We start from the raw sequence: 26,907 nt of genomic DNA, 5'->3' as shown, positions 1-26,907 counted from the left end.
CTCACACATGCTAAGCAAGCTTCTATCACCAGCCACATTCCCCCGCCCTAGGCACCCCCCCCCAAAGCCTTGAGTGGGAGGTTGTTGTTGTCACTTTGCCTACAGAGTAACAGACTGCCATCTGGTAGGGCCACTAGCTGGCCCACTGCATCCCAGGCCAGGTCGATACTCTGCTCCCTGAGTAGGGCAGAGTGGAAGGTAGTAGAAGCCACTGGGGTGGTACAGATCTGTCCTTATCATGGTCTATAGCGGCCTGGCAAGGCACAGGGCAGGCAGGGCACCACCTCATCCTATGGATCAGGTACTTTAAGGAGTAGGCTCAAGGCTGTGACTGAGCACCTGCTGTAGGGGTGGGATGACCCTTGCACCTCCCACTTCCCTCCCTGGGTGTGAAGTTATTCTCTCTGTTGTTCACTGTGCCCCTCCTGCCCCCTCAGGCTCATCTTCAGCTTCCAGCTCTGGACTTGACTGCTGAACAGCTGTTGCTTGCTTTCACTGCATCCTGGCCAAACCCCTTTGTTTCTTTGTCTTCCTCTTAGTCACCCTTTGCTGTGGCATTGTCTCCCTCCCTCCAAGAAACTCAGCTGGGGCGGGTTAGGGACCTCAGTAAAGGTGCTGGAGGATGCCTGCTCTGGCAGGAGAGAGGGTCACAAGTTGCAGCTCTAAAATTAATCTCCTTTCTAGGAGGGATTAGAGGCTAAGGGGGCTTTTCAGTAATTTTAATTTATTACTTAAACTCTGCCAAATTCCAAGAAAGATTTGAAGCAGATTATAGTGGAAGACACAAATAGTCTGGACTCATCAAAAGATCCAGAACTATGAAATGTATTGGGAAAGAGGAAAGATTATTCCAGAAAGTCCAAGCTAATTAGGCATAGAAATTTAATTTTAAGCTCCCTGACAGCCAGGGAAAAAAGAGTTTAGGATTGCAATACCTATTTTTTTTTTTAATTCTGAAATTGTATATAATGCCATGCATTTTTCTTCTGTGATTTTTTTTTTAAACCAGCTGAGACTCTTACTGAGGTATGTTAAATGTATAGCTGGATGAATTTTGACTTATGTAGACTCTTCCATGTAACCATTAGTGAAATCAAGATAATTAATGTCTCCATCACTTCAGAAACTTCTTAAAAGCCCCTTTGCAGTCAAGTGTCCCTACCTCATTTGGCAGCCACCATTCTGATTGCTATCACTGCCTTAAATTTGTCTGTTCCCCCACTCTACCCCCAGGATTGAACCCAGGGGTGCTCCACCATTGAGCTACATCTCAGCCCTTTTTTAAAAAAAATATTTTTTAGTTATACATGGACACAATATCTTTATTTTGTTTATTCATTTTTATGTGGTGCTGAGGATTGAACCCAGTGCTTCACATGTGCGAGGCAAGCGCTCTGCCACTGAGCCCCAACCCCAGCCCATCTTGGCCCTTTGATTTTTTTCTTTCAGACAGGGTCTTCTTGCTAAGTTGCAGAGGCTGGCCTCACATGTACTGTCCTCCTGCCTCAGCCTTCCAAGTTGCTGGGATTACAGGTGTGCCTGGCAGATTTGCCTATTTTTGAACTCTGCATAAGTAGGAACATGTAGTAGGTACTCTTGGATCTGGCTTGTTTTTTCAGCCTGATGGTTTTGAGATTTTCATCCATGTGGTGGTATTGATAGTTTGCTCCGTTTTGTTGCTGAGAGGTGTTTCCCTTATGAATATGTCACAGTGCGTTGATCTACTCCCTTGCTGATGGGTTGCTGTCGCTATCTTTTGTGTACTGTGTATCTTTAAGTACCAGAACACTGTCAGAGGTTGGTTTAACACCTTGTTTCAGTGTTTTATAAAACCTGATATCCAATCATACAGCCTTGGGGCATGCCTTGAGAGTTATCTGGGCTCCCAAATCCTGAATCTTCCAAAGTAACATGATTGCTTAGAAAGGGGTGTAATGACGCTCTTCCCAGTTCACAGCCCTCTCCAGTTGTCTCCACTCCTCAGTTACCTGGCAGGTTCACCTTAGCCATTTGAGGCATCTGCATTTTTTCCAGCCTACCCCCCTCCCCCAGGTCCTGGCTGTCAGGACTTCAAAGAGATCAGGAGGTGGGAGAGAATGCAGCCTGTCCTGAGAGCTGTGTCCCACCCTGTCTCCTTAGTCTCTACTGGACTACCGAGATGCCCTGCTGGTCAGATACTCTAGGGTGCCCCTGCTTCAACCATGGGAGCCCCAAGCCTAGCAGAAGAAGCCATGCCTGGGGAGGGAGTGTTGAGAGGCATTCTTTGGGCGCTTTGAGACACTTCAGTGTCTCTTCACACTGAAGGAAGGAGTGGGCTCGCCTGTGCTATTTTTTTACCAGTCTTTACTGTTACTTTTTTTTTTTTTCTGCATAATGAGCCTTAGCAAAAGATTCACACATCTGCTCAAATGCCACCTCCTCAGAGAGGCCCCCCAAGTACCTTGTGTAAAACAACCCCTCCCCTGGGGCTGGGGATGTGGCTCAAGCGGTAGCGCGCTCACCTGGCGTGCGTGCGGCCCGGGTTCGATCCTCAGCACCACATACCAACAAAGATGTTGTGTCCTCCGAGAACTAAAAAATAAATATTAAAAATTCTCTCTCTCTCTCTCTCTCCTCTCTCACTCTCTCTTTAAAAAAAAAAAAAAAAAACAACAACCCCTCCCCATCAGTCTGCTGCTGTCTGCTTTGTTCTCCCACAGAGTCCTTGTTACCACCGATATGTGTGATTAGCTGTTCATAACGTCCTGCACCTCAGCAGCCCAGGGTGTAAGTTCCCTGAGGACGGGACTATTTGCACAGCAGTATTCTAGTGTGGCGCATAGCGTGCAGTGGATACTCAGTCTGTAGGTGTGAATGACAGAGATAGACCCCATAAGCAGCATCCTAGAACCTGGTTCTAGGGAGTCCCTGCCCACCCCCTGTTTTGGCTTGTGGATTTGAGGGCAACCAAACTCCAAGGAAGGATTTTGCCCCTGAGCCTCAGATGAGGTTTGGGGGAAGAAGAAGGAATCACAGAGCACCTGAGGAGGGAGTTCTTTGCAGGTGGGGAGAGCCGGGAGGTCTTGGAATAGATTTAACAGGGTATACTGGTGCATGTAGTATGGTCCAGGGGAGGGATTGTGCCCATCAGGGTGGCACTGGACATGTGACAGTGTGGGGTATTGATGTGCTGCTGGCAGCATGCCTTCGGGGTGTTACCATCCCCTGTGCAGCCCAGAAACGCCACCCTTCTCAGGGTCTGGGATAGCACAGCTGCTGTCAGGGATTACATTTAACAGATGTACAAACTGAGCCTCAGAGAGGGGCAGTGACTAACCGGAGGTCCCACAGCTAGCTGGAATCATTGTCTGCTCCTGTCCTTATAGACTAAAGGTAAGAAAAAGCTTGGGACTGGATCTCCTGGGGCAAATGGAACCTCTCTATAGGCTAGAACAGGCTCAGGTGGGATGACTGCATTACGTCCAAGGAAAGAAAGCATTGCTTTCCTAGGGGCTGCTATAGCTCTGCCATCTGTGTATCCACTCTTACCTGTATTCCCATTCCAGAGGCCCCAGGACCCCTCCTGTGAACCCACTGGTCTCTTGCCCTACTAACCCCAGCCCAATGGCAGGGAACATAGTTCTGCCCCTCTGTGGGTATTTGTGGGTATGGGCACTGTGTTTGATGGAAGCAGCCTGGGGTGGGCAGCAGATGGCTTGTGAAGCCACCCGCCTCTGCCTGATCTGCTGGGGCTGGTTGCCATGGGAAAGGCAAGAGCAGATGGCCAGGCTGGGGAGGCCTCTTGACCACACCCTGTCCCTGCCCACCCAGCCTGTCAAACAGAGGAGAAAGGCAGCTACCAGCAGCTGAGCTTTCTCTGAAGACAGGGACCTGCCCCACCCCATGCCCCTCCTTCTGCCTTGTTCCTCTCTTCCCCAAGGCAGTTTTGTCCGCCAGCTTTTACTCTGCAGGCAGTGTTGAGGGGCTGCCTCTGCCATGGAGCAAGGCTGCAGGGGCCAGATCTCAGTCAGCAGGGAGGGTAGTACATAGGTCCCGGCCTCCTCATTCCATACACATGTGCGGGCAGCTGTGGCAGCACCCTGCTGGAGGGGAGAGGGAAGTGGGATATGGGCAAGGAAGGTGCAGAAGAGAAAGGGAAACAGCCAGGCACGGTGGTGCACACCTGTAATCTCAGTGACTCAGGAGGCTGAGGCAGGAGGATCACAAGTATGTGGCCAGTCTAGGCAACTTAGTGAGACCCTGACTCAAAATAAAAAGGGCTGAGGATGTAGCTCAGTGGTAGAGTACCCCTGGGTTTAATCCCTAGTACAGAGAGGTGGGGGGAGGGAAGAGGGACAGAAAGGGGGGACACAGACCACCATAGTGATCACCCTGGGTGGGGCGCAGAGTTTCTGAGCATTGCTTGGCTGCCATACTGGCCCCCTGAAGCTTGGGCCCCCTAGGCACAGCACCCACCCTGAGGCAGACACCTCCCTGTGGGTGCCTCTGCTACTTTTTAATTTTCACATTAAAAAAACAATGAAAATAACTGGGAGAGTTGTGCTGCCCCTTCTGGGAAGCACCTGAAGGGAGAAGCTGGAGCTGCATGGCCGGTGGGAGGCACTGGGTGTACTGGGATCCTTGAAGAGCAGAGGGTGGAAAGCTGTTTATGGCTGACAGCTCTGACACCACCCTGAGAGTGTGTACTCTGCTCTGTCTGGGTTACTAGGGGTGCCTTTCTGTGGGACACCCCTGGGCTGCTGGGCAGGGGGGCCACGGGTATGAGCTCTGGTGTTCTTGGCCATGTGAGCTGGCTAAGGCACTGCCCTTTGAGCCTCTGGGTAGTGGTAGTTTCATCCTGGTCCCCAGGGTAGCAGCAAGGACTCTGCTCTTGTGCCACCTCACCTCTTCTCTGTGCCATCTGTAAGAGTCCCTGTACCCTCTTCCAGGTTTGAACTTGCCACTCCGAGTGGCCAGCCCAGGGGAAGGCACTCAGCCTCCAGCCTTGGGAAACCTTTTCCTGCTGCTGTTCCCAGAGCTGGCCATCGGCTGACCGGCCAGCTCACCTCCTGCTTCTGGGAAGACCAAGGCTTCAGAAAGGGAAGGGGCTATACACCATCATATTGTGCATGTCATTTTAGGCCTGATCTAACTTGTTGGAAGCATTTTGCTACATTATTTTGGTCTTTGAAAGTGGCCCTCTCTACAGCAGCATGATCTTCCTTGGGGAGTGTGGTTTGTCTAGCCATCTCCTGGAGCTGGGCATTTACACTGTGCCCCTCCCATCCTGCTGGTATAAATGGTTCAGTGGACATTGTTGGGCATCAAGCAAGAGTGCAGTGGGTCTCTACTGAAGGCAAGATCTGAGAGAGCCCAGAGCATGAACCCTGCCTGGGGCTCTTCTCCCTACTTGGGATCCAGCATGAGCAGCAGCAGCTCCCTTCCCAGTGAACCCTTTAATGACAGTGAGAACCAGGGTCCTCATGTGCTGGGCCCACCATGTTCCCTGCACAGATGATGATTTCAGGCCCCAGGGGTTGGTGATATCTCCCCTTCAGGAGAGTGTTGGCACTAGTGCCAGGCCATGCTCCCACCACTGCCCTCCCTCCTCCAACATCATATCCCATCTCCTCAGCTGGGCCTCTCTCCTTTCTGCCAGTCCCACTGCCCGTGTACCTGTGTGTGCCTGCACACATACACTGGGCATGACTTGACTATCCTCCTTTTCAGGAGACTGAATTACTCACCTGCACCAGGCTTTCCCACCAGGGCCACCTCTGAGGTCCCATCCAATCAACAGTTATTTAATGTGCCCTCTTTGCCAATGGGCTAAACTTCAGTGGGGGTGGGGGAGGTGTTGGTCCCCAGTGCAGAATGCAGTTTTGTTTGGGGATGATGCTTAGGTGCTTAGGTCTTGGCTGCCTGTCCTTTGGGAGACTCAATGTGACTGGAGTCTGGCTTCAAGCCTGGGGTGCTACTGTCCCTAGGTTTCCTTCCTGCTGCAGGGTAGTCAGGTATGCTGAAATCTAGCAGCACCCCCATACCCCCTTCTGGCTGCCTGCTCTCTCCTTTCTACGCCTGGGAATGTATGAGGCCAGGGCCAGTCTCACCCCTGTCACCTATAAAATGGGGCCAGTGGTAAAGCCCTTTATGGGGGATTGTTGTGGGCATTTGACATAGGGCCAGTACAGAGGCTGTGCTGGGCACCTGGGGTGATCCCTGTCAGTGCTCCTTGGCAGCTTGGGAGGCCAGACTGGGGTGGGGTGAGGTTCTGTTTCCCATATACCATGCACCTCAGCCAGAGCCCGTTCCCCCTCTTACCACTCGCCTTGGAAGGGGCATCCCTCCCTATAACCCGCCTTCCCCACCTCCCCAAACAGTGGGACAAGGATCCTGGGGCCGTCTTCCAAAGCGGAAATACCATTCTAGGAGGCACAGGCTGGGAGGGGGGAGTTTAAGTAGAAAAGGAGCAAATTTTTGAAATGCCTTTGCCTGAGCCCAGTTCCCCTCCCCCTGCCTGCCCGCCCACACCAGCAGCCCCACCCCCAGTGCCACTTTAATCCAGCTCCGGAGAGGGGAGGGTCTCCCATTCCCAAGGTCCCACCTCCTTTCTGTATCTCCCTTCCTTGACAAGCTGGCCCCTTTGAGGGTCAGGCTTTTAGTATACCTGCTCATTCCCGCAGAGACCTTCAACCAGGAGGCCTACCAGCAGGATGCCACTTGGCAGTGAGGCCTGGTCCTGCCCCTGCCCTCCGAAATAGAGATCCTGGGGACAAGTTGAAGACTGCCTTCAGCTTCCAACACTTCTTTCTGGTCCAGCTGGTTTAGACCACTCCCTGAGAGTCTGACCCACTCACTTCAGGCTAAGGAGTTGGTAGCTGCACAAGGATAGGGTGTAGGAGGGCCAGAGGCACGGGTGCCTGGGGTCCAGCAGAAGGGGTGCCCTAGGCTGTGCTCTTGAGTGCTGGCTCCTCTTCTGTGGGGAAATGAACTATATTGGCGGGGCAGGGGGGCAGTCTTGGGGAAGGCAGAGTGTTGGCTGGTTATCCCCTTTTTCTCCAGAACTCCCGGGTCACTGCTCCTTACCTACCCTCATGCTGTGAGTTCTGGCCAGTGGGTTCCAAGCCAGAAAGCTCAGGGAGGTGCAGATGCCCCACTTTTCAGGAGAGGTGAGACCCGGGAATCTGTTTGAATCAGCTCTTCAGAGGACTTGTGAGAAGCCTGACTGTACAATACTTTACCATTTTATAGATGAGAAAGGAACCCAAGATGCAGAGGGCTTGCCTAAATTGCAAATCTGGGTAGGGACTATGCGCTGAGCTCTGGGTGCCAAGTGCCTGTCAGATGGAGGGGCTTGTGTGCATATCGCAGGCCATGCCAGGGATTCTCTGCTGGGTGAAACAGGTCTACCCTAATGCTTCCAGGAGGTTCTAGATAGTGAGCACTTGCTCGCTGACTGTGAGGGTTCTGGCTGCTCTGGAACAGTTTCCATCCTAGACCTCCTTGCAGAGCATTGTGCATCGCTGGACTCTGGCATCCTGCTTTGCTGTGTGGGGTGGCAGTCATTGACCTGCAGCCTACCAAGGGGGCACTTCTGAGAGCCAAAACTTACTCAGGTGTTACTGTGGTGGTGGTTTTACTTTTTCATTTCTAGTGAGTGAGCGCGCGCGCGCGCGCACACACACACACACACACACACACACACACACACGATTTTGAGCAGGTTTCAGGGGAGTCCTGGGCACAGGTTTTATCTATGGCCAGGACTGAATCAAGAATGGAGGGGATGGGGATGGGGATGTGGCTCAAGCGGTAGCGCGATCGCATGGCATGCGTGCAGCCCGGGTTCGATCCTCAGCACCACATACCAACAAAGATGTTGTGTCCGCCGAGAACTAAAAAATAAATATTAAGAAATTCTCTCTCTCTCTCTCTCTCTCTCTCTCTCTCTCTCTCTCTCACTCACTCTCTCTTTCTTTAAAAAAAAAAAAAAGAATGGAGGGGACAGGTCTCCTAGGGCAGACGTCAGAGCAGAGTAGGAGAATGCTGCTTCAGGGAGGCAGGGATCAGATCAGGCCTCTGGTTCCTGAGTTCCTTGTTGCTATGGCCAGGAGCACATAGGAGGGGGTGGGTAGGACAGGATGAGCCTTGGCCCTGCTCCCTTTGGGCTTCTGGGGGCCAGCCTGAGTCCCGGGAAGGTCGAGGAATGCGGGGGGTGGGGAGGGGGCAGTGCTGCCTATAAAAAAAGTCACGTCAGGCCAGAGCTCCAATCTCCTTCCCTTGAGTCTTCATTTCCTGGGGTCCTCACACAGTCAAACTGTCCAAGGTCGTGTTGTAGTTATTGTTATTTTTCTGCAGGCTGGAGCATGCTCCCTCCCCATAACATCTAGATTCAGATCTGAGACGGATTATCTGATAGACACATGTGGAATGTCCAGGGTTTGGTGGGTGGGAAAGACAAAAGTTGATTTGAGGCCGGTGCCTGGAGGGAGGGAAGAGGGGACTGTGGCCCACCTATTATTGCTTCTCCAGAAGGCAATCCTGACAGTCTTCCAGGAAGTGGAGGCTGTTTGAGTAGACAGACCTTCAAGAAAGGCATTTTCTGGGAGACCTGTATTTGGAGGGAAAGGGATATCCCTTGCAGTAGGTTTTTTTGTTTTGGGGTGTGTGTGTGTGTGTGTGTGTGTGTGTGTACACCAGGGATAGAACCAGTGAGCCCCATTCCAGTCCTATTTTGTATTTTATTTAGAGACAGGGTCTCACTGAGTTGCTTAGTGCTTTTCTGTTGCTGAGGCTGGCTTTGAACTCGTGATCCTCTTTCCTCAATCTCCTGAGCCGCTGGGTGCAAAAAAAAATTTTTTAACATTTTTTTTAGTTGCAGTTGGACACAGTACCTTTATTTTATTTATTTTTATGGGGTTCTGAGGATCGAACCCAGGGCCTCACACATGCTAGGCGAGCCCACTTTATTGCTGAGCCCCAACCCCAGCTCGGGGTTTTGTTATTTTTTTTAATATAAATTTTTAGTTGTTGATGGACCTTTATTTATTCATTTACTATATGCAGGGCTGAGAATCGAACCCAGTGCCTTACACATGGTAGGCAAGCGCTCTAGAGCTGAGCCAGGACCCCAGCCCTTGCAGTAGGTTTGAAGCCCGACACCGGACTGGGGCCTTGAGCCGAAGGGGGCTGTCCCACTGGGCAGGCTCGGGTTCGCGCGCTCCTGCGCCCCCCCTCCCCTGCGCGCCTGAGCCCCCCGGGCAGGCGGCTCATTTGCATGGGAGCCTCAGCCGCCAATGGGCGCGCGCGGCCAGGCATGCCGGGAGCGGGGCTGGGCCGGCCTGGCCGCGGTGGCGGGCGGAGCTAGGTGGGACCGGCTCTGGGCGGCGAAGGCTGTGGTTGAGGCTGCCGGACCGGGAGCCGGGCCGGGGCGGCTGCGGCGCTCTCAGAACCCCGAGTACGAGGCCCGGGTTGCTCGGTGTGCGCTCTCTAGGGGAGCCGAGGCCTCCAGCCGGCGGGACACCATGAACTACCTGGTGAGTGCGGCCCGAGGTCTGCTCCCGGCCGTGGGGCGGGGTCCGCACGCTCAGATGGGCTTGGCGAACCGGCTTCCTAGCGGCTGCCCTGCTCGCACCCGGGAGGGAAGGGGTTAAGCTAGTGGCATTTCCTGCCGGACCTGCGGGTCCTGGGAGCCGCTGGCCGCTGGATACTCAGCGCTTCCCGACCGGGGCCCGCGGCCCCGCACCTATTCCTGGTCTGGTCGGGTGCTGGGAGGCAGGCGCTGCGGAGGAGCCCAGAGCCACTGGGCCTCGGGGGCAGTTGGAAGGGCTGGGCGCAGGGGCCGCCGGCCCGCAGGAAAGTTCCTGGATCCGGGAAAGTTGCTGGCGGACGGCCCGCTCTCCCTCTGCCGGTGGCTGCCTGCTGTGTGACCTTGGGCCTCTGCGCCCAGCCTCTGAGCCCTTTCCGCGACCGTGAGGAGGGGTCGGAGGTCCCTTGGGGTCGAGAAGTTGCACTTCCAGGCGGGGTGGCGGTTCGTCCGTCGGTCTTTTGGTCGCTCGGAGGGTAGGGATTGAGGGCCGGACGAGCGAGTGCGTGGCGTCGTCGGGAGGTCGGCGCGGCCGGAGCTCCAGCGGGGCCGGTTAATGATTCACCCCAGCCCGCCGGCGCTGGATTCCGGGAACCGGGGCGGTGCGCCGGGGCCTTTATCCGCCGGCTTTGCCAGAAGGTTTGGGGAGCCGGATCTCCAGCGGAGGGAGTCCAGGGCCGCACCTCGGGGATTCATGGCAGGGGCTAGCGCAGGCTGCGAAACGTAGACGTGGGGGCTCTGGGGTCCACGCTGGGGAATCCCTTGGCTCGACAGCCTACAGAGCCAGGGTGTCCCTTTAGCTTACGCAGCCCTAGAGTCCCAGCGTCCGCGGGGAGCCCGGGCAGGGGCGGGGCTCCCTGCTCCCTGCTGCGTTGAAGGGTCGGGAAGCCGGGATTTGCTGAGTAGTACACTCGGGCAGGGAGAGCAGGGAGCGGGCCGCTTAGGGTCTGGAGTGGGGGAATTTGGGGATTGAGAATTCCAGACTGGAGGCAGCAGCTCTCTTTTCCATCCACAAGGCTCCCATATAGGTGTTAAGAGCATTTGGTTTCCATTCTCTGCACCTCTGCGGTGGGCACTTCTGGGGGTTTGCTGTGGCTTTGGTCACCTTCACGGAAAGACCATGCATCTTTTCCTTGCGGATTTCAGCCGGTGAGGAGGTTTCCTACAGTCCTGGGCTGGAGGACACACCCTCCTTTCCCCAGGTGGAGAGTTGGCTGTTGGGGGCAGAGAGATGGCAGGACACAAGTGCAGGTGTGAGTGCTTGGAGGATCCGGGCCCAGGCGCAGGTGGAATCTGTAGGGAAGGGAGCCCTTGGGGAGGAGCTGCTGGCACACCCTCCTGGCATTAGCAACCACCTCCCTTTTGCTCTGGGCATAGAAGGAGCCCAGTGGGAGCAGGGTGGAGTCAGGGCAGGGCAGCCCCAGGTTCTGCCAGGAAAAATCACTTTTAGTTAGGGAGAGGAGGACTGGAGCCTCTGGCCATTACTGGTTCTGCTGAGCAGGAGGGTGAGCACTATGGGCTTGTATCATCTTTGTAGGGATAGCCAATAAAATGAAGTAAGGGCAGTGGTACTAGGGCCTCTTGTCTCCCTGGGAAAGGTCCCCAGACAGCTGCTCTCACCTCCCCCTCTGGATGGTGCAGAGGGGGGAGACTGAGGCACAGAGAAAGACATTCAGAACCTAGTTTCCATGTGCTGCATCCTATGTGCCTCCACTCCCTGTACCAGGATGGGGGAAGCTCTAGTCCTTGAGGCAAGTGATACTGGGGCTGTCAACTTGGTGAGGTCCCTCTGGCTGCAAGTCTATGCCATTGTGGCCCCCTTCTGGTAGCATCCATTGTTTTCTTTTACCCTTGGCCTGGACAGTTTCCTCCCCTGCCCTCCAGGAGGTGTCCTGGAATAGGAAAGGCAGTATTAGAGTCAGACTTGAAGTGTGGGGAGCAGGATTGGGGGATGGGGATTGTTCTCCAGCAAAGACACTTGACAATTCTCTCTCCTTCATGGTCCATAGTGCCCAGATAAGGGTCTGCAGGGTGAGCTCCATGGGGCTTTAGATGTAAAGATGGAGAAACCAAGGTCTTGTACAGAGTAAAGTTCTTGTTGTCCCTTCTACGTATGGTCCCAGACCCCTCCATGATGATAAATCTGGGGTTGAGGATTTACCCCTATTCTGGGCCTAGTGCTGTGCCTGAAGTAAAGGGTCTCAACATAAAAGTGAACTCCAGCCACAATCTCACAAGTCCTTCATCAGGGCCCAGGAAAGGACAGTAGTGGATAGCCCCCACCCTCCAGGATGTGTTAGGGGCTGCAGATGCTGCAGAAGGGCCCTCTTCTTGCCACCTCTCCTCTGTAAGCTTCCCAAGGACAGTGCCTGTGGCTTCTTGGCAGGAGTTGAGGCAGGGACATGCTTCTCGCCTTGCATACAAAATTTTTCATGGTTGCTGCTCAGCCAAGGCCAGCCTGTGCTTATAAAGGGGAGCCCCTGGCATGCCCACCCCACAAGAACCCTCATCGTTCCCTCTTTCTACAGGTCTGTCCTCTGGTTCCTGAGTGTCAGGCACAGGGCCCAGGACCCCCACACTACCTCTTTTGCCCTTAGGCCTCACACACTCTTGAGGCAGGTGGCTAAAGCCTTGGCTCCTCTTGAAATAGCACCTGAATGTGAGACCTGCACACAAGCCACGGGGTTCTCCACACTCTTGCTCCCTGACAGGCGAGCACCAAGGGCTTTAGCCCAGACCCTGGCTAATCAAATTGCCCATGGGAATGTTAGGGGAGGACGCTGCTAAGGCTGGCAGGTCCCAGAGTTTCACCCTGCACATCCAGGCAGGGAAAGGAAGAGGCACTCTCCCTAGGAACTGCCTTGGAGCCTGGACAGTGTGAGGTGTGGTGATCAGGATCCAGTCCAGTGGATCTGTGACTGCTTGCCTCCCATTGGATCCCCAGTGCTACTGTCAGTCATCTGTGTGCCTGTCGTGCCTGTGTCCATTGGCCACTGGAGGTTCTTTGGGACAAACAAACAGAATATACCAGAAATAAAAATTGTGGCCTTCCGTATTTGCAGTGGTTCTGGGTATGAAGAGAGCCAGTGTTAATTGGGTGCCTTGCTGTATGTGATGTGCTGTGCTTGAGGTGGTGGTGGGGTGAGTAAGTGCATGTGGTGGGGACTAAGCAGGTAAGAAAGGTTCTAAAATTTCCATTCCTGGATTCTATGAACCTAAGCCCACCCTAGGAATCCCTAGTCATAGGAGTGACTATACCCAGCAGTGAGGGAGCTCCATTTTATCTCTCAGCCCCAGATCTGCCTCTGCTGCTTCCCGTCTGTGACCCAGGCAATTCAGGTACCTGTTCTGAACCTCAGTTTCCCCATCCATAAGATAGGGATGATCCTAATGTTTCCTAGGGTCACTTTGAGGGTTAAATGAGACAATCACTGAGAAAGAGAGAGCTCCATCTCTGGCCTTGGGTAAATATATCATCTTTTTGTTTCCATCAGGACCCATCGGTTGTGTGGCCCTTTTCTTGTCTGCTCCTTGGGTGCTGAGAACATATTTGCTGGTACAGGTCAGATGTGGAGAGCTGCAGTCCTCAGATGTTGCAGTGTCCTTCACAGGCGGCCTAGGTTGGGCCCGCTGGAGGGCTCCTTGGAGGAGAAACCTTATGTTGTCTTCTCCCTTCAGCACTCCCAGCCTCCAGCTTGCCCCTCCCGGAGCTGGAGTTTAGAAATACCCACAGCACTTCCAGGGCTCCTTCAGGCAGTTGGCAGAGTCCAGGAGACTGAGTATCTGTCGCTCCACATCAGAGTGCCTGACAGTGCTGGGACACGACGAGGGCCATTCTCAGAGTCAGGCTGGCCTATGGGGCAGCCCTGTCAGCTTCCACATGCAGGATGTTGTTTGGAGTGGGCCCTGCTGAGGAGTGTTGGCATTGGGCTGGGGGTTTTCCTTGGCCCCATCCACTCCGCAGGCACTTGGTATGGCACATCCTATGCCAGGCCCTGTGTGTGTGCACCCAAGATTCCACTGAAGAAGTGTCCTTCACAGGTGTACCAGGGTCAGGGGTCGTGAGTTAGACAGCGACAACACATGTTTGTCTTTCCCTCACCTCAGTACTTTGAGGGGAAGGGGGTTGGGTGCTCCCCGAGAGTCATGGGAGCCTTCCTGGAGGAGGGTGATGTGTAAGTGTGCCCCGAGGAGTGGTAGGATGCAGAGGGAGGAATGCAATGGCCAGAGGTGGGCAAGTCAGGTAGCAGCCTGGCACAGATGGCTGACAGCATCTGCCTGGACTGGCACTTGTGCTCTGGCTCTGCTCCCTTCCAAGATCCCAGTTGTGCTGCTTGAGAGAATGGAGTGGAAGCACCTGATTGGCCCAGCATGAGTCATACGACTGACTATACCCAGCAGTGAGGGAGCCTGGGAAAGTGGGCTTGGGAGGCTGACTCCTCTGATTTGGGTCATGACACACATTCCCTGTAATCTTCCACAAACAGGGTCCCAGGAGAGAAAACAGGGAGGTGGGGAGCACATCCAGAGCAGGAATGCAATGGTGGTGTGCACTTTGCCCCATCCAGGCTTACTGGCCATAGCACTGTTTGGATGACATTTATTGCGCCATCCATTCATTATACCATGGGATCCTGCTATATGATCAGCCCTGTCTACCTGTCATCCCAGGGCCACAGCATGTCTCCCTCCATCCTCACCCCTGCTTCAGCACCTTGCCTCATGCCTGTCCTCTGCCCCTGTGCTTTTCTGTGGTGAGTCACCAGTAGTATCTCTTCCTCAGGAAGGTCATCTGTGTGTGTGTGTACTGGGGTGAGAACCTAGGCTTCAAGTGTGCCAGGCAAGTGGTCTACCACTGAGTTACTCCTCTCAGCTATGGCAAATTATTTGATATCTTTCTGTCCCATTATAATGTAAGCCGCGTGCTGATAGAGGCTTGTTGAGTTACACTGTCTCTGGGAGCTTGGGTAAGAGGCAGAGCCAGGTGAATCTTTTGTTAAACAAAAGAATAATCCTGGGGAATAGTGGTGCTCAGTGGTCGAGTGCTTACCTAGCATGTGTGAGGTCCTGGGTTCTATCAACAGCACCGCCAAAAAAGAACAATCCAGTGAAGCCAGGGCTGTCATCTTAGAAGAGGATCTGGTGATCTGGGGCAAGGGACATTCCCAAGGTCACACAACAGTGGGAGGGAGAGGTAGTCTGGGTCTGGGGCTTAACTGCTGCTCAGTGACCTGAGAGAAGGAGTGTGGCCTCTAGGAGCAGCGGGGGAGGCAGAAAGGCCAAAAGGGCGGGGCTTGGCCAAATGGAGCAGTTGATAGGTTGAGCATCAGCCTTGCCCATGACCCGGGCAAGACGGGGGGGGGGGGGGCTGCATGGGGAGCTCTGGGTTAGAGAATGCCAGCTGACGCAGGCAAAGGAGCTCCCTGTGCCAGGCACCCTGTGCCACATTCCCAGCCTGCGAGGTGCTTCCAAGCCTGGCTCCAGCTGCTGCACACTACACAGCTGCAGTGGACTTGGCCTGCTCAGTGATTCCTGCTGAGAAGGGGTTCTGGCAGCCCTGGGAGGCCAGAGGCATCAGCAGCTCACCTGGGCCAAACCAGTTCTCTCCCCTCCCTTGTCCTCACTGGACTCTGCCCTTGGTACTCCCTGTCTTTGCTCCTTCCCAGCCTGCCTGGTGGGACCTCTCTGTCAGACTTCCCTGGACTGCCCTCCTAAGAGGTGAGGACCTCCAGGGGGCAGTCCCCTCTGTCTGCACCCCCACCCCCAACCCCTGACTTGGCTGGAGGGGAATTTTCCTGTGACTCACCCTGCTGGCACTTCCTGTGGTCACCAGGGCAGGGGCTGGGGGACCTGGCCAGGCGGCTCTATGTTCTGGGGTCACTGGGGGAGGGTGTCCCGGGTGTCCCGCCCCCTGACGGGATGTGATTCCTGGAGGCAGGCTGTAGACCATATTTGGCAAATTTGCTTCTTACTGGCAGCCTGGGGATGGGGGCAAGGAGCCCTGGTGGACTGGGGGGCAGGTCTTTCCCCTGCCTGCTCCTCCTGGGGCCTTGGTCTGTTACAGCTGCCTTTGTCTTATCCTGCCTCAGAGCCTAGGAGGTGATCCACTCTTTTCTTTTTCAGGATATGTATATTTTTTCAACCTCAAGTGAAGAACTACTTACTAAATAAAAAATTTTAAAATTCTGCAAAACAATAAGAGAAAGTACTCCCTCATTGTCTGAAACATTACCAGTGGCATTCTGACAGTCTCCCCATTTAAAAATTTTGAAGAATGTTTTATTGAGGCATAATTTATGCTTCAGTGCATTTTCAATTCCCTTGTAATGGTGGCATGGACAGGATTTCCTTAACTTGCGCAGTTCCCGGGCTCTGCCTTTGTAATGCTCGCCTGGGCTCTATCCTCTCTAGGCTGCCTACTGGGTCTGGCTTCTCCCTTGGGCCTTGCTTCTCTTGCCTCCTAATTCTCTGACCTTTGGCCCTTTCTTGGGTTGGAGGCCTTTAGCTGCCTTGGAGAAGTGAGTTGAGGCAAGAGAGTGGTGTATCCAGGAAGGCCTGTTGCTGGGCACTGGAGCATCCACTGCCTGCCAGGCCATCTCCCCAGGTGGTGTTGTACTCTTCCTTGTGGTGATCCTCTTCCATCTGCTCAGTATGGTGGACCAGAAGACCAGGGAACTCAGAGGAGCACTTGCTATCCTCCGTTGATGGTCTGGGGGGAAGGAGGGGACCTCCTTTCCCCAGACTTGCTGCTCTGCTGTAGGGGAGGGAGCCCCACTGCCACTTCCTGCTCCCTGGCCCTTCCTGCCACCTAGAATTCCAGCTCATCTTTTATTCCTTGGAGGTAGAGTCTGCAGGTCAATGGGGAAGGACACACAGCAAGTGAGTGGCCAGAGCTAGGTCCCATTTCCATGGCAAGTTTAGACCTGGCTGTGCATCTTTAGATCAGAGTGGAGGCCAGGCTGTGGGGACCGCACTAAAGCCCAGAGCGAACCATCTGGCCTCCCTCAGTACCCAGCCCTGCCTGGTGGGGTCTCTCTGCCAGCTCTCATGGGGCTGACCTCCTAGGGACCTGGCTTCCCCTTTTGTTAACCCTGGGGCCCCTGCTGAGCACACAGTTCTCTGGTATCTGAGGAGGCCATAGAAGCCCAGCTTCATCTCATCCAGGCACTTCCTGCCCTCTGTGCTGTCTCTGGGTCCAGGCTGAGCCTGGCAGCTGGGCTAGGAAGGCTGTGGCAGGAGCACATGAGTGGGCATGGAGGACCACAGAGCCTCCCCACCAGGCTCTTGTGCCCCCAGTGCCTCCCTGCTCCCTGGTTGCCTGCACTGTGGTCCTCCTATGTCTAACCACATGGCCTGTCCAAGTCCCACACAGGCCACATGGAGCACACGTCCCTGCTCCACCCTAGCAGGTCCCACTTTTGGGGTGGTGGTGAGAATCAACAAGAGCTTCACTACAGGGGGGTGTTGCTGCTCTTCTTTGGCACTCTTGTCCATACAAGGCCCTTTCTTTGTTTTATTTTCACATAACATGTTTGTTCCTCATGCTTTTCTCATTCCCCTCGGTCTCCCAGAAGCACCCACATTAGCTAATGAAATATTCTGGGATCTGTCCCCAGATAATTTGTCTTTGAAATATATAGAATGTTGTTTCATAGATGTTCATAGCATTTATAGGAAGGGCTCTGGACCATCAATTTTCTGTTTCTTAAGCCAAGAACAAGATTTAGGTGGCCTTGTGCAGTGATGGGCAAGCACCTGGGTGCTGGGTGCTTCAGAGGTCAGTGGGGTCAGTGAGCTCCTTTTAGCACCATCCCTGGGGTGCCACTTCTCCAAATAGTAGAACACCAGATGGACTACACAGTTGGATTTCAGATGGGACCTAATTTGTACCTCTACTTGCTGGAACTCTTAAGCATCCTTCAGTAGGCTTTGGCCATTCAGTTTCCCCTTGGGGAACTCATGATGTTTGTGGCATTTTCTGTGGGTGTTCTTGTCTTTTCCTTGTTGATTATAGGATCTCCTTCAAATTTGTGATTAATCGCTTTTATTCACTATACAGTCAGACCTTTTACACTTAGGTTTTTCCTCTCTCTCACTTTTTTTCCCCCAATACTAAGGATTGAACCCAGAGGCATTTTACCACTGAGCTACATTCCCAATCCTTATTTAGACAGGGTCTCACTAAGTTGCCAATATTCCCATCTTGCTGCGAATATATGCATGTACCATAACACCCACTGCAAATATAAACATGTGCCAGAACACTACACTTAGGTATGTGTTTGTTATATATTTAGGTTTTTAATCACCTTTATCCGTAATATGGGGTAATGTCCATGTTGAGCATTCACATAATGACCGAGTTTCCTGCTATCACCTGCGATGCCTTTCCCCCATTGCTTTGTGATCCCTGTTCCTACCTCCAGGCCCACTTGGAGTTGGGCATGTTGGAAAGGAGATGCTCCCATACTCTTCATTTTCAAAATAATTTACCTTATTCATAAACCCCAATTTCCTCCATTTCATTCTAGATTTTTTTCCCTTTTTGGTCAAATTTCTTAAAAACACAAAGTTAGGCATGATGGCACATTCATATAATCCCATCTACTTGGGAGGCTGAAGTGGAAGGATGGCAAGTTAGGGAGACACTGTCTCAAAATAAAATAAAAAGGCTGGGAATGTAGCTCAGTAGTAGAGCGCTTGCCTAGAATGTGGGAGGCCCTGGGTTCAATACGCAGTACCATAACAAACCAATAAGAAAAAAACCCTGTTGTCATTTTTATCATAATCATAGTAAATTTGCTCTCTTCCCTCCTTATCCTGGGAACATCCCCCAGTGGATACTGGGAACTTCAGGTGGCACTGAACCCTCTATATACTATGTTTTTTCCTATATATACAATACAAAGCTTAACATAAGTTAGGCAAGTAAGACATTAACAATAGTAACAACATAGAGCAATTATAAAAATATAGTAAAAGTTGCTGGTACCGTTGTACATGCCTATATGTAATCCCAGTGGCTTGGGAGGCTGAGCCAGGAGGATTGCAAGTTCAAAGCCAGCCTCAGCAAAGTGAGACCCTCAAAGCAACTCAGTAAGACCCTGTCTCTAAATAAAATTCAAAATAGGCCTGGGGATATGGCTCAGTGGTCAAGTACCCCTGAGTTCAATCCCCAGTAACCTACCACCACCACCCAAAAAAAAAAAAAAAATCATGTGACTGTGGTCTCACTTTCTCTCAAAATATCTTATTGTACTTTCACCTTTTTACTTAAATGAAGCCTTTTTTTTTTTTTTAACATATCTTAAATTGCCAGCATGGCTATTCTTGAGCTTTGGAGCCATTGTTAATAAAAATAAGTGTTACCTCCTTGCCATGACAGTGGATCTGATAACCAAGACAGCTGCTAAGTGACCAAGAGCGAATCACACAGGCAGCACGGGGACTTCGTATCCCAAGCAGGATGGAGTGGGATGGTGTGAGATTTCTTCATACTCCTCAGAACTGTTACGATTTTAAAATTTATGGATTGGGCTGGGGTTGTGGCTCAGCGGTAGAGTGCTCGCCTTGCACGTGCGGGACCTGGGTTTGATCCTTAGCTCCATATACAAAAATAAACAAGTGAAATAAAGGTGTTGTGTCCAACTACAACCAAAAAATAAATATTAAAAAAAAAACTTATGGATTGCTTATTTCTGAAATTTTCCTGTTTTTGGACTGTAGTTGACCAGGATAACTGAAACTACAGAAAGCAAAACCAAGGATAAGGTGGGCCACTGTCCTAAGAAAGCTTGGGCAAGTGAACTTTTTTTTAGTTTTCGGTGGACACAGCATCTTTATTTTATATTTATGTGGTGCTGAGGATCGAACTCAGCGCCCCGCACATGCCAGGCCACATTCCCAGCCTGCAAGTGAACTTTTTATTGTTGGTCATTCCTCTGTGAACTTGATAGGTTTTTTTCCTTTACTTCAAGTTTTGTATCGAGTGCTTTGACAGAACTTAAACATTTTCTCCTCTGCAGTCTTGCTTGATTAGTTCCTGAATAACTTCTAGAGTGGTTGGGTTTTCTTGGTTTTGTTTTTGTTTTTTGGTACCAGCAATTGAACCTAGCAGCATTCTACCTTTGAGCCACCTCCCCAGCCCTTTTTTTGTTTGTTTGTTTGGTTGTAATTGGACACAACACCTTTATTTTATTTTATGTGGTGTTTTATCGAACCCAGTGCCTCACACATGCTAGGCGAGCTCTCTACCACTGAGCCACAACCCCACCCCTCCCCAGCCATTTTTTATTTTTTTATTTGAGTTAGGGTCTAAGTTGCTGAGACCTTGCTAATTTGCTGAAGCTGGCCTCAAACTTGAAATCCTCCTGCGTCAGCCTCTCAAGTCACTGGGATTATAGGCATATGCCATCATGCCTCACTGTGTCGGTAGTTCTTATATTGTCTTTGCTATGGCGTTTCTTGGCAGTATCTGTTCTACTTTGTGGGCTTTTTTTTTTTTTTTTTAAGTTCTCAACAGACATTTACTTATTTATAAGTGGTGCTGAGAATCTAATCCATGCTTTACACCTGCCAGGCAAGCTCTCTACTACTGAGCCACCACCCCAGCCCCATAGTTTGTGGGCTCTTACATGGGTGATCATGCAGTGAGCAAATGGTGACCATCTCGCCCCTGGGTGATATGTGCATACCTCCCCCCACCCCCTGTCATCTTTTTCCTCCTCGTGAATTGAACTGACCAGGGCAGCAGGACTCTGGGCTCTGGGACTAAAGCATAGAGAGCATCCTATTTTCTTCTCAATCTTAAGGGAAGGTGTTTGAAGTTTCTCCATTGATTACTGGTATTTTGCTAATGGACTTGGGAAGCTTTATTTCATTTCTTCAGTGTTTTTAATCTTTAGAAGCTGTGATTCTTGTGTTTCCTGGGATAATCTTTCTGTCTCATAACCCGGTGCCATGATTATCATCACTGCTGCTGCCTACCTGGTGTGGTGAGGCTGGCATGTGGTGCAGGAGTGGTTTTTAGGAACATCTTCAGGGCCATCTCAGGTGTTGATGTTGGTTGCTATACTTGACCTTGAGGGCCCTCCAGCTCAGTTAAAGACATGTTGGGATCAGATAAACCTTTTTGTTAGGGGACAGGTGGGGACAATGGGGGTAAAGGTCCCAGAATCTTTTTAGCCCCAATTGTGTTGTTGTTTTACAGAGCTAAAGCCAGGTGCCTCCCGATCCCAGGGGAATGGGAGCTGGAGGAATCCCTGTACACATCTTTCTACCTTCATGCCCACCTGTGTCTTCTCTCCCCAGAACGTGCTGGCCAAAGCCCTTTATGACAATGTGGCTGAGTCCCCGGATGAGCTCTCCTTCCGCAAGGGTGACATCATGACAGTGCTGGAGCGGGACACACAGGGCCTGGATGGCTGGTGGCTCTGCTCGCTGCATGGGCGTCAGGGCATTGTGCCTGGGAACCGCCTCAAGATCCTGGTGGGCATGTACGACAAGAAGCCAGCAGGGCCTGGCCCTGGCCCACCTGCCACCCCAGCCCAGCCCCAGCCTGGCCTCTCACAGGGCCTCCATGCTACAGCACCCCCAGCTTCCCAGTACACACCCATGCTCCCCGCTGCATACCAGCCCCAGTCTGACAGCGTCTACCTGGTACCCACACCCAGCAAGGCTCAGCAAGGCCTATACCAATCCCCTGGGCCCAGTCCACAGTTCCAGTCACCCCCAGCTAAGCAGGCATCCACATCCTCTAAGCAGACACCCCATCACCCGTTTTCCAGCCCAGCTACAGACCTTTACCAGGTGCCCCCAGGACCTGGAAGTCCTGCCCAAGACATTTACCAGGTGCCACCTTCTGCTGGCATAGGGCATGACATCTACCAGGTCCCGCCATCCATGGACACTCGCAGCTGGGATGGGACGAAGCCACCTGCAAAGGTAAGGCCATCCTGACACAGTGTGCAGCACAGTGAGGTTTTAGTGCAGTTTTTAGGCCCTGCTTTTGGAGTGCAGGAGGGCCCAGCCACCTCTGTTCCTGCACTACAGCATGGCTGTGCATTTGGTCTGAGGTCAAGATGGGAGGTTTTGAGGGAATGTGTTAATTCATCTGGTGGAGACGGGCCTGAACAGGGAGGAGATAAGCTGGCCTTGGGGATGAGGAGATCCTCAACAGGCTCTCATAGGGTGTAGCCTGCCTGCAGTGGGCAGGTGGGGCTTGGCAGGTGAAGCTAGGGCAGCAGGGACCTCCCCTAGTCCATGTCAGAGCCCAGTGGGCCTGGACTAGGTCAGGGAGTTCAGGAAGAGGGCATGGGGTTTGGGGTGGCACTTGAAGAGGAGAATGGAGGGCATCATGTGGGTTTGGAGAGCGTGCCTTGAACAGCAGGAACAGTTATGTTCTTCCTCCATAAACCATACCTGAGGCAAGCAGGCAGGAACTGACGTGGTACTGCTGAACTCCAGTCCTCACATCCACTTTCTGGCCAGCAGGAAAAGAAGGAAAGGACAAAGGAGGCTGCACCCTCTCTGATGATGCCTCCCAGACATTACCTAGGCGCTTCTGAGCTTGCCGGCCAGAACTTAAACCTGTGCTCCCCTGGTTGCACGGGAGGAGGCCGTGTGCTGCATGTCTCACTGATGGGGCTCTCCCGAGGAAGAAGGGCTGAGGGCTCCTGGAGGACCCTCAGCTGTCTCTGGTCTCAGAGGCCTTCTAGACCCTGATGAGGGAGAGGGACATCACTGTGCTCAGGGGCTCCTGTGAGTCTTCAGGATTTGTGTGTCAGCTCCTAAGTGGGGGCTAGGTACATCTGGCTGTCCCTGGCTCCACAGTGGGACAAGACCTGTTGGCTGCTGGCTATGAGCCTAGCACCCTTGTATTTCCCTGACTGCATGTCCCCATGTCCCCCCAAGTCCGTCTACCTGTGGAAGGAGATAGGACTAGAGTGAAGACCAAGACCCCCTGGCTGCCTCTAGCTGAGTCAGGAGCGACTTTTTCTCACCTTCACTGAACCTGTATCTTCCTATGCCAGAGCCCCTTTAAGAGTGAGAGAATAGAGTTTTCTGGGCCCCCAAAAATAGAGAAGATATCTTCAGGCTTGGAGGGTAGAGTTCCCATGGCCAGCTCTCCTGGTTTCCTCCATGTCTGCCCCTCCATTACATTCAACCAAGAAGACCCCAAGATCCAGACCACACTAGCAGGGAGCACCTGAACAGCCAGGCGGGCACAGCCACCTGGTGATAGGCATAGTGGCCCTTAGAAGCAGCCCAGGCAGAGCAGAGCCAGCTTCCTTGATCCCAGCCCTGCCTCATGTTATTACCATGTCTAGTCCAGAGCCACCTGTATCTGGAGAGACATTGGGCCAAGTGGACACTCAGTCGTGGCAGTGAGCCTTTGTCTGCAGAAATGCCCAGGGCTGGGGGTGGGGGTGGCCTTGCTGGTAGTAGCTGGGACATGAGTCAGCAGGTAGTGTCATCCCAGCCCTACCCACAGAGTGGCCTGGCACCCAGGAAACCTGGACAGGGGTTATGGATAGGCGGAGGATGGGATTCTGGGATTCTGGCCCTCAAGCCTAACTACCAGGGCTATGGGTCACAGGCTCCTTCTTCTTGACCTACCTGCTCCTTCAGCCATCTGGCCAGAGACAAGTAGATAACAGAAGCCTGCCATGCTAGGCTGGTACAGCCCAAAGTGGGACAATTTCCAGGCTCACCATGGGGAGGAGCAGGGGCCTCTAGGGCCAGCAGTCCTATGGGGAAGGGGCAGGGAGCAGTGCCTGGCCAGTGAGCATCACAATACATCGTGGTCCATCTCGTGCACATGGGTACAAACCCCATATCATGTACGAATGCACCCATGGTCCATACTCCACCCCACAGCAGGCTTCTCTCCTTCCCTCCTTTTTGTAGTAAAACTTGTGCTGGTGCAACTAAGGCTGCAACAGGCAGCAGAAGCCCCATGCACTAGGAAGCAGCAGCTCTCACACTGCTTCAGGGCTTCACCTGGCTAAGCCTTTCTCTGCCCAGACCTGTGTCCCAAGGATACTGACCTGGCTGGTGGCCCAGGAAGGGGAATCCTGTGCCTTGGACCCAGTTGCCCTCTCCAGGAGGCCTCATCACTGCTGGCCTGGGCAGCCTTCATTGCATCTGCTTTTGTTTTATGATCATGAAAGGGATGCTTGTTTACTGTAGGAAATGCATAATTTATGAGAAAGTCTAGAGATAAAGTTCCCCAATCAAGAGGTAATTACTGGGAAATTTTGGCATATTTTGTCTAGCATATTCTCTCTTTGTCTTTCACAGATTTGTACATTTTCTTCTGCATTTTGAAGTTGTAGATCCAACACTAGATATCAAAAGCATTTTATTAGTTTTTAAATTTTTTCTCCCTAAGCCTGATTGGAATGGCTGCTCCCAGTTTTGCTGTGTTGTTGGCTTCCTAGACATCTTGATATGTCCATCCATGCCCACATTTCAAAGTCCTGCCTCCATAAGCCTTAGAGCCTCCTCCTTGGATATCTGGGAAATAGACTCCTAGTTCTAGGGTCATGGTCAGCTAGGCTGAGGAGGAAGGGCCCTGGCATCCAGAAAGCCAAGGGGGCAAGCAATAAGGCTGAGGCCAGAAGGGATTAGACCCTGGAGCAATATCCATCTGGTGCGTGCCTGGGAATGGGAGCTCAGGGCCACTCAGGACCACCCCGGGGCACCAGGAAGCTGAGGGTAGGTGTTCTGCACATGTATGTAAGACCCCAAGGGGAAAGCCACTCTGCAGGCGCTCCTTTGGGCCAGCTGTGCCAGGCATGGGGGCTATTGTACTTACCTGGATTTTGCCCTGTTCACCTGAGAAGCTTGGTCTCCTCCCAGGCATGCTGGGTCCTTGGGCCAGAGGAGCCTAGAGCTGGGGTAGGGAGGGGACTGTATTGCAGTGCTGTAAGACCTGGCCTTCAGGTGTGTCCTGGTCCCCAGGAAGAGTGAGTGATCACCTGCCTGACTCTGAGGCACTCCTGTGTTGCTCCATTCCCAGAGAAGCAAATTGAGATCCTAGACACGGGACAGCACAGATGCATCAGAGGCCCAGGTCCATGGGGCATTGTCCATTTTGTAGAAAGGGGAGACCAGCAGCTGAGTTGCCCAGAGGTGGTCAGTATACGGGACAGAATGCACAATGAGGGAAGAGGGAAGGGATCTCTTTGCCCCTGTTCCTGCCACCTGCCACTTGATGTCCTGCCCTGGTTGGTAGAGTTGGGGCTGCTCTGGAAGTTCATTCCCTGACTAGCTGGCCTATTTCTGAGTTTGTTCACTTATCCCCTAGACAGCTGATTATGAGGGAGGGGAAGGTTGGGAGGATAGCAGCCTCCTGCCCTGCCTGCCTTCGTATGCATGCGTGTGTCCTGTGCGGTATGCTGTTTGTTCCACAGAGTGGGAGGAAGTGTGTGTATGTCAGGGAGTGTGTGGATCTTGAGGTGGTGCCTGTCTCCATCTCCTCCTCCCAGGCACTGGCTGCGTCCCTTGTCCCCAGAGACCTCCACATCCTGCTAATGGGGCCTCAGGTGCAGAGCTGGGTGGCCTGTGATTAGCCAGGACTCAGCAGCTCTCTGGGGATTTCATTTCCCTAACAAGCTTTTCCCTGCTGGCTGCTGGCTTCCTCTATTTTTCTAACAGGAAAAAAAAAAAATTGATGGCTTGTATTGCTGCCGCAGTCACTCAACTTGGCAGCAGAAGTGGCAGGCTGCCCTTAGCCCTGGGTTGGGGGTCTGGCCATCAGAGCCCTCTGGTCTGTTCTCCCAGCCCTCATCTGCCTAAGGACAGATGGGCACTCATGGGGCCTGCCCGGGTGGGGAGGTGCTCACCCCTCTTCCAGCACAGGGCAGGTTCACCTGCAGCCCAGAGGGCTTGCTTTTCCCTGGAAGGCTGTGGGGCATGGAGAATCCTTGCCTGGAGGACTGGCCAACCTGCCACGTCCCTCCAGCCCCGCCTACTCTGCCTGCCCCACTGTTGGCAGGTCCTAGCTACTAAAAATAGCTCTGGAGGAGACTCCAGTCTGGGGCTGGAGGAGAGAGATGAGTCTAGAGAGGCAGCCACAACTCCACCCCTAGACACTGGGACTGGGGGGGACACCCCATGGTGGACCCAGCAACTGCGCACACCAGCCTTCTCAGCTTTTCTGCCAGACTCGGCCCAGAACCCAGCTGGCTGAGTGTACCCGCCCAGCTCCACTGTGCCGCCCAGGAGGCTCTGCCAGGCTCTGGGCTCTGGTGCTTTGCTTGGTTGGGAGAGGTGGGGCGGGGGGGGGTGCTGGCACATGCCTGCTGGGGGGCCTGGGCAGGGTTCTAGGGGCATTGAGCCTGAGGGGGAGGGCCTGAGTCAACCCTGTCCCAGACATCCCCTTTGATTAGGGAACAAAAGGTCCTTCTGTGGAGAGAGCTAAACAGGGAGCCCCGCGGGGGAGACTGCCTTAGCCTGGCTCGAGAATCACGCAGGGAAGGAGGCTGCCAGGCACACCCCTGCCCCTTCCAGGATGAGTGCTGTTGTGAGGGCAGTATGGCTCTGGACAGTGCTGTGAGTGTTCCAGGTCAGACCCTCAGGCTCCTGCCCACCCACTACCCAGTGCAGGGCTCTGCTGCTGGGGCTGACTGACACAGACCTGGAGTCAGGGCCAGAGACCCTGGGGAAGCAGGATTTGGACTGCTCCAGCCAGCAGCTTCTACTGAGGCCTTACCCTTTCATTTCAGATGGGCAAGCTCTGTCAGTGTGGGGGCAAAGGGTTGGGGTCTTGGTTCTAGCTGTGATCCCCCTGCCAAATACCTGACCTCCCAAATCATCCCTGTCTATCTGCCCAAGAACTGGCCCTGAGGTTGCTCTCAGGAGTCTCCCCAAGATGTATAGTGGGGGACAGGGGAAGAGTGCTTGCTGCTCTGCCATGCCTCCAGCTTCTGGGAGACCTAGGCCCTGACTGTTGGGCATCTCCTTCAGGTGGCTCCACTAGGCCTAGCCTAGTTTCCTGCACCTGCAGCTGTCTGCTGAGTCAGTGTTGTCAGCCAGTTCCCTTGCTGAGCAGGCTGGGAGCTGTTGAAGGTCTCAGAAGGCCTTGCATAAGGTCTCTTGTACTCTAGGGCTGGGACCCCAATCAAGGGTGGCCCCTTGCCCCACTGGCAATGCACTCTGAAGCGAGGGTCTGAGCCTTTCACCCTGCCTGTGGCTTCCCACCCACCTTACATATACCCTCCTCTGAAACCATGTGGTCGTCTAGCTGCATGACAACTAGACAGGTCTAAACAAAACCTAGGGGCCTAAGTTGTACCCTAAGCTCTGCATTCCACTACAGAAATGTCAGAGGATGAGAA

The 26,907-nt window shown here is 53.2% G+C and overlaps 1 protein-coding gene across 8 annotated transcripts in view; it reads left to right on the top strand.

Moving 5' to 3' along the window:
- The window catches only part of Bcar1 (BCAR1 scaffold protein, Cas family member), a 38,482-nt gene that overhangs the window by 4,524 nt on the left and 7,051 nt on the right, over nucleotides 1–26,907 (top strand). The window contains exons 1-2 of one of the 8 annotated variants that reach the window (XM_026399238.2): nucleotides 9,363–9,515; nucleotides 20,876–21,508. In XM_026399238.2, coding sequence (XP_026255023.1) covers nucleotides 9,504–9,515; nucleotides 20,876–21,508 — 645 coding nt within the window. In that variant the 5' untranslated portion in view covers nucleotides 9,363–9,503. The other 7 variants (XM_077792888.1, XM_026399239.2, XM_077792889.1 and 4 more) reach the window with 7 other exon arrangements.

This window comes from Urocitellus parryii, chromosome 15 (genome assembly GCF_045843805.1).
Source record: "Urocitellus parryii isolate mUroPar1 chromosome 15, mUroPar1.hap1, whole genome shotgun sequence".
NCBI classification, from domain to species: Eukaryota; Metazoa; Chordata; class Mammalia; order Rodentia; family Sciuridae; genus Urocitellus; species Urocitellus parryii.
The sequence above is the reverse complement of the archived record's forward strand: the minus strand, read 5'-3'. Positions and strand labels throughout refer to the sequence as shown.